Below are 10,954 nucleotides of genomic sequence, written 5' to 3'. Positions count from 1 at the left end.
TTTGACCTGGCAAACAGCTGAATTATTTAATTCAGTTACTTGCATTGAGCTTTTTGAATTATTAAAAAAGTGATGTTTTTGATTTACCATAATAAAGTGTTTAAATATTATTATCATAAACCTTGTCGTACCCATTAAAGATTGTTTTTTGGTGTAAACAGGTAGGAAGATGAGAAGATGATATTGTGCATTCACGTGTTATAAGGTTTCCCAGAATGTATTAAATTAAATACCATGCAACCACATGAAACAAATGGAATAAAACTAAATTAGGAAATGACATTAAGTTTAAAACAGCAGCTATACCAGAACACTATTACCTGATCACCTTCATCGTGTTTATCATTAACCAATATGGAGAGTAACATGCACAGACTGCATGCACGTTTTTCTTAATCAAACTTCTATCAGAAATGAGACTAAATCATTGCTGAGACAGAACCACGCTCTGTGCCAAATTCACTTTCAAGCAAGCAACACACAGTAGTCTACTCTATCTCCAAATGACTCCAAAACAGGTTATGTAAGCCTGGGAGTTTGCTTTTGGAGACAGAGCTTTATGTTTCTCACTCCAGTGACCTGGGGAAATGCTCAGGGAGAGCATGACGCAGTACTTCCTCTGTCTATGTTTCTCCCCCCCCCATCCTGTCTCGTCTTCATTTAATGTTTACAGATTCTATTTATCTTCCAAGGTCAGTGGAATATTGTTGTGAGTCTCTGTCTGATACTATCTTGGTCCTAAATGTCATCATCAATAGATTCATACAATAAAGAAAATAAATAAATAAATAAAATAAAGGAAGCTTAAGTAAGACCATAGCTTTCGTGACTTGAGGTGGTTGTTCGCACAATTCTGCTTTGATCCCATGGGAGGTGCACTTTACTCAAAGAGTGGCATGGTAAAAATAGAAGCACAGAGCTGGCCACATTGAGAAAAAGAATATGTGGAGGATATCGACAATCAAAATTCAATTAGAAAATATGAAAAGGCACTTTTTGCAGTATCATAATGCGTTATTATAACAAGAATACACATAACAGGACAGGGTTGTTTACATTTCTGCCATGAAAATACTTTAATTTTACTAAAGGGCTAACAAGGGTTAAAAAAAGAATTGTGTGTTGTGACTGGCCAAACAAATAACACTCGAGGGCTGACAACACTCAATACAGAAATTGACAACAGACTTAAATCACACCTTTCTTGGCTGCTACTTCAAAGCACATTGTGCGCTGTCTGTCCTGCGTGCTGCACAACAACATTTAATATTTAGTATTTACTGCTGTTTACACTTAGCTAGATTAATGCGATGGTGTTGTGTTTAGTATGTTGCTTTGTTTTTTTGTTTTTTTGCTTGTTTTCTATTCTTTCTCTCTCAACAGGTGATCCAGGAGATTTTTTTCCCCCTTTCTCACTGTCCCTCTCCCCTTCTGTTTTTCTTTTCCTTCCTCTTTCTTTCTCCCTTTCCTATCCCTCACTCATGTCTGTCCCGTCTGTAACAACTGAAAATAAAATAAAATAAATAATAAAAACAAAGGTCGATCAAATGGACCAATATGGCAATGCCATGATGATCCATTTGGCAAAATAAATCCATTGGGTATCCTTGTTGGTCTTCAGACAACAATTCTGACGGCTAAAGAACCAAATGGGACAGGAAAAAAAATAGAAAAAGTAAATCAAAAGTAAAGCACTGTTGACAGTTGATACTGTTCTAAGTAGAGGGATAGAATTTCCAAACAAAACACAAATAACAAAATTCAAAAAAAGAAAAAAAAAGAAATTGACTACAGACCACTACAAGACAGGCAGTAGCAACAAATTAGAACAGAACAGAAACTTTTTACCTACGAAATGAAAATGCAAATGAAAAAGGCTATTAACATTTGTCAGCTGATAGGGCACTTTCTATCATCTGAGTGGCTGACACTAAACGCTTGGACACTGCTAGCACGGGGCGCCCACAGAAACGCAAAGCAGGAGATGAAGCATTGCTGAATATGTTTCCAAACCAACTTCATTCTAAGCCAAAGACTAGAAAATATATATAATTTTGGAGATGTTAGCTCTTTATACAGTAAAGTTACAGCGGGATACAAATAACATCAGGCTGATCCTGCCACGATTTGTTCCCTCGGTTCAAATCACGGACAAACAGTATCCCACAGTTGTTTATGTTTTTAAATCCATTTTGCACAGAGAGGCATTTTTTTTTAAAAATGTATTGATAGCAATGTTGAATATTATTACACAGGAAAAACAACAATAACTACACGTAAAATAATCACACCGTGAGGCCTCTGCCTTTGTAAATGGAGGGACAGTAACTGCGTGTAAAACCTGAAGACAGATTAACAGTAACAGTATTTCATCTCTATCTGCCGTTCTGCAATCCATCTCATGTAAACAATAAAACAAAGGGGGGCCCAGCAAAAAAAGTTTGGGAACCACTGGATTAAAGTGACCCAAAATGTCACATTTATTAAAAAATGTCAGATTTATTAATTCTTGGTTATACTATCTTTCACAATGGAGGATTATCCATGGCCATTGGCTAGCAACTTCAGGTTGACAAGTCTTCAGGAATGAGAAAAAGTTTCACACACTGCTGGTCCAAGATGGAAGTGGTGAAAATGCTAATCCAGCATCCAAGATTTGATGTGTCCTCCCCATTATTTCTGTGTAGGCTTTTCTTGCTTTAGTGCTAAAGGAGTTATTAAAAGCTGCTTATGGTACACTTCAGCTCTTCTTCAGTGTCTTCAGATTTATGATTAGCAAGAGACAACTCATCAGTTAAATCACAGGGTGACTTGCAACTCTCCTTTCTACCACGTTTTGTGCCGTCTGGAGATTGTAACTGTTTCAGAAACCTGCTTCTTTCCCTTCAGTCATTCAGACTGCAGCCTTATCTGTATGTGCAAACAACAACTGCTCCTCCACAAGTTCCAGCCTTTGTTGCATGGACACTTCTGTGAAAATTACAAAAAGGATATGGAGTATTTAATGGATGGCACTCAAGCTAGCTGTCAGACACAGTAGCCACAAAATTGCAGTAATTTCCAAGCTGAAAAGAGAGGTCAGCGTAAAAGTGCTTTAAACCTGCCGTTCGTTTTAATGGGTAGACAGGGACAACTCAGCTGGTTGCAGAAACACTTCTGATTGTATGGGAGTCTATAGGGAAACAGAGTTCAGTCAACACAGTGGGTTATGTTATGGTGGCTATTTCCATGTCTTATATACAGTCTATGAAGCCAGCAAGAAATAAAAGGTATGTTAAGTTCATGGATTTCTGTTACGAGATGGAGACAGGACAGGGAGTGACGCAAGCATTTCTTTACAGGTTGCTTTATCATTAGATGTGCTTTCCAACAAAGCTGCAAAGCACCTTGCGAATCCAGAAAGTCACCCATTGGCATTCTCATCTGCTGCTTCATCCACATACTCATTGTAATCATGTCTGCCCCGCAGACACCATTAGTAGCCATGGCAATGTCAACACACATAAAACTTGGATAATTCACTGGTCTAATTTCTGCACCACTTCTAGAGAGTGTGCTCTGTGGCATAGTTATTAGTGTAGCCCTTCATCAACGTCATAACCCAAACCAATTATTTGATCTATCATTGTGTACCAGACAAAAGTGACATTAGTCATAAAAAAACGTTGGCAGCAATATTCTACAAAGATCACTAAAAAGAAGCCAAAGGTAGTTGAAGAGAGGAGAACTGGTTTGTTCATAGTATCCATGGTGATGTATGAATCTGAATAAATGAACTGATGCAATACTTTGTCACATATTGGCAGAAAATATTGTTGCCATAGTGAAGCACATTCCTCAAGCACAAAGAAGGCTTTTTCAAATAGTGCATATTTTGAATCAAATTGCTTGAAAGTCGAACCCCCGGTGCTCTTTCCTGCACTCATTCTGATGATCCTGGCGAGGGAAGCTACAGATTTTTTGCCATTTCCTCGGGGTTATCTGTTCAGTGCTGTCAGTATGAAAACAACTGCTGTTGGGTGCAGGCATCCGCACAGCTGACCCCTGCAGCAGCAGTGTGCTGCCTCCCACACTCAGATGTTAAGTCTTCCAAGCCCCCGCACTGAGCATGCTCAGACAAACCAGCTCCTGGATCTCTACAGGAGTTTAGCTTAGCAGTCATCTGCGCATGGAACGATGCGAAGTGACAAGAACAGTGGGAAGCCATGGAGCTGAGATAAGAAGCAGAGCCAAAAGCTAGACCGGCATACAAAAATACACACAGGCCCACGATGGCAAATGGAGTATACATAGAAAAATTAATTAATTAATTAATTTTTTGCTCTGTCAACGCACAAGTCAGTCAGAAACCAGAAACATAAAGAAAGACGATCTTGTGTAAGCTGCTACAGTAAGAAAAGAATGTTGATATAGCGTAAGAAAACACAACTTTATTAATAACATGCCTTTATCCCGTTTTCAGTACTTCTAAACCTAAAAGCAAAACCTGTAAAGTTGTACAGTTACTCCGGCTCTTCCACAGAGCTGCAAATCTGTGCACTTCCTCTGCTGCAGCTGACACTTATGTAGGTAGAACAGAAGTGCTGACTCCACAAAGAAAGCCTGTACTGCATCAGAGAGGAAGGCACAGCACGAACACGTGTTACAACCTTTTCAGTGCAAACGCAAAATATCTCCAGATTAGGCTCCAGACGCAGAGTGCGGTTGTTATCGGAAGCGTATAGCGTAGAGTAGTTCTTTCACTTTTATGTGTTAATTCTAAAACAATTGTAAAACCTCCGTCAACTCCCAGTGCAGCCTGCGGAAGAAATTTGTTTAATTATCCATGGCAGCTGCTGTCCTGTTTGGGTCTACTGGGGACAATTAGGACGTGCGACTTAACAAACACCAGCCAACAGCCTCCAATCACATGCAAAGGCAGTATTAGCAAGTGTATGCAGACTTTCATGATGGCACAGAAACCAGAAAATGAATCTTATTTTAAGTTATTTTTTTCTTCACCTCACCACCCACCTTCTCCTCCTACTCCGTTGCATAATGCATGAGGATATTTAAATGCTCTTATCACATTCCCAAGACAATAAACAGATAGATACCAAATAAATGAACAAATGGCAGCGACTGGGCACAGACTATGTGAAAATTAGAGAACGCTTTTGAATTTTTAGACTCACAGAAAAAACAAAACAAAACAAAAAACTGTATTTATGAGCTGCCATCATTTCTATTAGTTCTCTTTTCTTATCTTTGACCTAAGGAGAGTCAGTGTGGACTGAGACATAACCTTCAATTCGGATCTTAATTAAATAACAATAATCATAATAATAAAAAACTCACTTTGTTTCTTTCTAATCCCAAAGCTGCACATTGGGTACATTCCAGAAGGGTTCTGATCTTAATGACTCGAGTGGTCTCTAATGAATCCTAAAGACCTGCTAAACTCTGCCTCTGACTGCTGTTCATCGTCCAATGCATTATGCTGTCAGAGTGCTCTTTTTAATATGTTGATATTAGTTACTGCAGAGATATAACCACAATCAGCAGACCCTTGATTTACTGTTATTGTAATAATCCATAATTATTGATTTCTGCTTGTTTGCTTTGTTTTATGTTTGTTTTAAGCAATACATCCCACATGGAGAAAGACTAAGGCCTTGAAAAGCACATACATTTCAGATGTTAAACAAGTCATCAGAGAGAAAGCTGGCTAACACTGCCACCTGCTGGAAATACATGGTTTGTTCACTGATATTTTCACTGATATATGGGCATCCAGAAAAAACACAAACAAACAAAAAAAAAAACAGTTGATCTTGGTGAATCATCTCTGAAAGCTATTCCCATGCCTGCTCAGCCACTCAGGGTGAAGCTATGAAATATACTCCTATGGAAAGAATTAATCCACTATAGGATTATTTTTGGCCCAACTAATCCAATAGTGGATTAATTAGAGACTGATCCTTTGGCAATGTAATGTAATATCAGCTCATTCAGAAGCTTGTGTTGACACATGGTTCCACTTCTGTAAATGATGGGTTCAAAAAACTACATCTTGCTTGATGGCAGCAATTTGGCTAAATTCGAGTTTATTTGTGTAGCTCCAAATCACAATAGCAGTCACCTCAAGGCACTTTATTCTGTAAGGTAAATGCCCTACAGTATTACAGAGAATAAATTCCCAACAATAAGATCATCCCCTGTGAGCAAGCAGTAGGGAAAAACTCACTTTCAACAGGAAGAAATCTAAAACTAAAACTAACAGTTTACTCAAGATTCCACTTCAAGCTAGAATCACAGCATATTAAATTGTTTACTTTAGTTATAGACTTTTGTTTTGAAAGATCATTACCAAAAAATAACTGCAATTAACAACAACTCAATCTTATTAAAGAATTTCATACTTTCATATGATGGTTTTTGCATAGTTTCAGACAAATGAGATTTAACATTTTGTGCCAAAGTGAAACTGACATGACACACATTTCTTTCTTTCTTTCTTTCTTTCTTTCTTTCTTTCTTTCTTTCTTTCTTTCTTTCTTTTCTTTTCTTTTACTGTATGCCCTTAACCCAGCGGTTCATCTTAAACACTGGTAAAAGAGAATTTTATTTACAAAGATAACTGATGCTGAAATGGCAATCCTCAACAGCAGACCTGCTGTTACGCGTATGTGATGTGACATGTATGTGCGGTGTTGGACAAATAACCGTTTGCACAGAGACACACTCCAAAGCTATAATAATCCAGCTATTGACAGTTAGATTAAAGTGCTGCTCTTTGGACAGCTGATTTAATTTTATTTATCCTCGGCCCTAGAGGTGTAATGCTGGAACTGACGATGCACAGGTAAACAGAGATAACCAGAGTGAAAATAAAGGACTGCACATCTGAGACTATAAAAGGTTTCAAATGTATCAGGCCTAAAATAAATAGTGAGGCAAGTAAAATTTTGGATTAGTGCACTTCTGAGCCAACGATGCGTTTTCATAAAGGCCATGATGACGCATCGGCTTTTTCATCAGCTTAATCACAATGAAAAATTACAATTTGGTCCCATCATGTATGCCGATGACTACAGACAGCACTCTTGTATCTTGATTGTCTTTCTGACCTTTATATTCAGTCTGGTTTAGTTAATCTGCAGCACAGACAACCCAGACTAAGTTAGATTTGTATATCCTGTTAAAGAATGGAACCTGTTGTTTGCATAAGTTATTTGTACTTACTTATAATATGTATTTTTTAAGCAATGCAATATACAGTAGACATACAGATACATATCAGAGCTTAAAAAATAAGGATCAGTTCATTCTTTTTTCTGATGAATGATGTTTTCAGCTATCATTTTCCAATTAAACACACAAAGCAAACAAATATTGATTATAATCAACATTCACAAGAGCATATCTCTCACTTACAGGACAAGGGTTAATCTCAGGAAACTTGCTTCAAGTGGTCAGATTTTGAAAAGACAAAGAGAAACCTGCATATTCTGCAGTTGCAGTAATAAATAAACAGTTTAATATAATGCATAGAAACAGATGTAATGTTCAGGAAAGAAAGTTCATTTATTAAATGTTCATGAGTCTCTGTTTATGTTTCTCCTGCTGGAAGCTCATTTGTCCTTCTGAAACGCCAATGAAACCTCCCACAGCACCTACGTGCAGGAAGCTGTACATGCAACACTCACTCTGAGCTGTGTTTGGTGCAGTAAGGTCCAGCTTGCCTTGTTAATGAGTTTTGTTGAATTAAGTTCCCACTGACAATCTTCTTCATACATTCAAAGACACAAATAAAACCAGGTATGTTAGAGCATTATTCAGTATATAGCACACTGTCTGTAAAATATTCACAACATTCATGCCACAGTTTACTTTTGACTAATGTTTGATTTGGTAGAGTTAGGAGGTAAATAATAAAAGTACTTTTATGGAATAAAAATAACAAATATAACATGAAATAAGAATGTTTCATAAATACACTGAATGCATTAATCTCTTGCTGTGCTAATTTCATTATAAATTAAAAATGTAAACAGAAATCATACATTTTGCTTAGATTTACGTAGATTTAATTTTTACAGTAGTCTATATCACCACTGTGCACAAGTTTCACATCTGTCTATAATGGCAGATAAGTGATCTCATCTGTTGATGTATTTATAATACATAAAGCCAGCATAGCTATAATGATGTAGCTCATGTCCATTAAGATAAAAGAAAAGAGCTGGCTATCATAGCTTAACTCATATTTTTTTTAAAAAGGATATCTTGTTCAACTGCAGTTAATCTGTAAAAGTGTCCAGGAAGTCCTTCTGTTTGTCCTATTTGGGTTCCTACACATATTGTACATATCAAATGAACTTGCTGGTCACTTATTTACTTTGAATAGCAGGGCTGGAGGGTTCAAAAATTAAACAATTTGCAAACATTTAACTACACATGTCTCCATGCAGCTTTCTGGGAAGCTTACTGAGTCATCTATTTATTCGAGTCAGATCAACTTCACTACACTGAAGACTGCAGTTAAGAACATGCAGTTCAAACTTCTGTCTTAGTCCAACACTATTATAACCAAAGAAAAATGTGCAACTTAAAATAAACATGTAAAGATTTATGTTATTTTCCAATAACAGTGTTATTAATCATTAATAAAACTTTTATGTAACATTTATTGTACTGTGCCTGGAATTGCCATAGCATTTCATCTTGGCTCATCAGGAATACTATTTCCCATTTGTAGCGTGAGGGTCTTCTCCTCTGTGTCTTTTTCTTGTATGTCTATCTGTCCCTCACACTGTTGAGAAAGTCTTTTTCCATTAGTAAAGGTCAATCGCTTATTTACCGATACACCGTTAAGGTGCAGTTTTCTTTGATCTAGTCTTTTGCAGTGAAGCAGCTCTCTGTAGGCTCTGTGGAAATCCCTGTTAAAGGCTGGATAAAGTATTGGATTAAGGGTAGAGTTAAAATAACCCAACCACAGGACTACGGAGTGAAGTGTATTAGGCGGGTTTGTCTTTTCCTTCATTCCAATCCAGGTGAAGTAGGTGAAGTAAGGGAACCAACAGATGACAAAAGCCCCAAGTAAAGCAGCCAGGGTCACTGTAGCTTTGTGCTCTCGGGCCATCACTGCAGTTGCTGTACGTGCAAATGATGGCAGGGTGGCACGAATTCGCCTAGCCTGAAAAGATTGGTTAAGAGAAGGAGACAAAGATAATGAGATCTTGGGACTTAACCAAGTCACTGATTTGATAGTCAAGGATTTACAATTACAAGACAATATGAATTTAAATAAATCCCATTTAAATGTCCACTGAAAAAACAAAAAAACATCTTTATTCATATATGTATTTCTATAGCAGTTGGCCAGACATCTTCAAAAAGAAATGTAAGCCTTGAAGTAATGACCTTTGACAAAATCATAATAAACACTGACCTGTTCTCGTGCCATCCTGAATATGCAAAGATACATTCCACACATAACCATCAGAGGCAGGTAAAATGAGCCAAAGGCATAAAGAAGAACATAGTTGTTATTCCATCCAAACTGACAGTAGTAGCCCTCTTTTTCATCATCCCCCATGCCCCAGTCTAAGTTTTGGACCCTGTAGTCCGCTGTGTTCCACCCCAAGTGGATAGGCAGAACGGACACAGTTAGTGACGTAGCCCAGATGGTGATGATAGCCAATGTCACCCTTAGAGGTGTAACTCTCCGGGAGTGGCTAAGGGGTGCTGAAATAGCAAGGTATCGGTCCACACTGATTGCCAGGAGGGTCAGGATGGAGGCCGTGCACAGCATGACGTCTAGTGAAATGTAGATGTTGCACAAGGCTCCTCCAAATGGCCATTCCCCACTGCGCAGCTCCACAGTGGCGGACAAGGGAAGCACCAGCAGGCCAAGGAGGAGATCTGTCACTGCCAGCGAAACCACGAAGCAGTTAGCAATTCTCCATAGTCGACGGCTCATTCCTACAGCCAAGCACACTAGCACGTTACCACCAATGGTTAGAATGATGAAAAACACCAGGATGAGCCAGCGCAGTGCTGTGGCGATCATGATGCACTCCTTCTCTGGCACTGGAACAGTGCTACTGCCAGTACCTCAGTAGTAAATATTGAAAATGCCTCATCCACTTATCTCCAAAGTTTCTCAGCTGTTGTCAGTTCCCCCAGACTGTCTTTTCCATGGTATCTATGTGCATAGAAGCAGTCTGGTTTAAAAGTTTGTCTCTGTATGGAAAGCCCTTCATAGTCTTCTCTTGTTTCACATTGCCACAGCCTCTGAAGTAAACATGACCCTGGTGAAAAACAAAAACAATGGGGTTACTTAAAAAGCTATAAAAAGGAAACATGTTTATTTCTCTGTCATTTAATGAAAAAGTCCAAGTCCAATACTGTTAAAGGTCAACATACCACAGATGGTCACTGAGAAAATGACAAATAAGCAAACTATGCACAGGGCTGTATACAAATCCTGACAGCATGTGTGTATATGTAGATATAAAATAGTGTCACTTCAATTTGTTTTTTAAGTAATAAGGTTTCCATAAAAATATAAATAATTCAATATAAGACAGTGGACTGCAATACTGACAGTTTTGGCTGACTGAAACTGAAAATAGTTAAACAGGTGATCATATGCTACACACTGAATGCAGCATGAGCTCTGGACCTTTTCTGCATGTCTTTCTCTGCGTGCTCTTCCTACTTTCTTGTCTCCTCTTCATTCCTCCACTATCCAATAAAAAAATAATCTTCATAAAAGATTTGGTTTTTGATTTTTCATGCTACTAATGCAGTTCTAAGACCAAATGTTCTCAGTTGAAATCAGAAATGAGAAAATTGATCTCTACACTGACTTTGGATTTGACCTCCCAGGGAATCTGTAACACTGCTAAGTAAAGTTACATATTTTTTCAACACATATTAAAGCATTCCACAATAACATTTTCCATTT

General features: G+C 37.9%; 1 protein-coding gene across 1 annotated transcript; it reads right to left on the bottom strand.

The window, feature by feature from the left end:
- Positions 1–8,701: 8,701 nt before the first annotated feature.
- On the bottom strand, positions 8,702–10,054 carry hrh2b (histamine receptor H2b). The gene is made up of 2 exons (XM_035911439.1): positions 9,434–10,054; positions 8,702–9,178 (listed from the first exon to the last, which is right to left on the bottom strand). The coding sequence occupies exons 1-2, from the start codon at positions 10,052–10,054 to the stop codon at positions 8,702–8,704; spliced, it is 1,098 nt and encodes a 365-aa protein (XP_035767332.1).
- Between the last annotated feature and the right edge of the window lie 900 nt (positions 10,055–10,954).

This window comes from Neolamprologus brichardi, chromosome 10, assembly GCF_056152115.1.
Source record: "Neolamprologus brichardi isolate AB-2024 chromosome 10, ASM5615211v1, whole genome shotgun sequence".
NCBI lineage: Eukaryota > Metazoa > Chordata > Actinopteri > Cichliformes > Cichlidae > Neolamprologus > Neolamprologus brichardi.
This window is presented reverse-complemented; position numbering and strand designations above follow the sequence as displayed.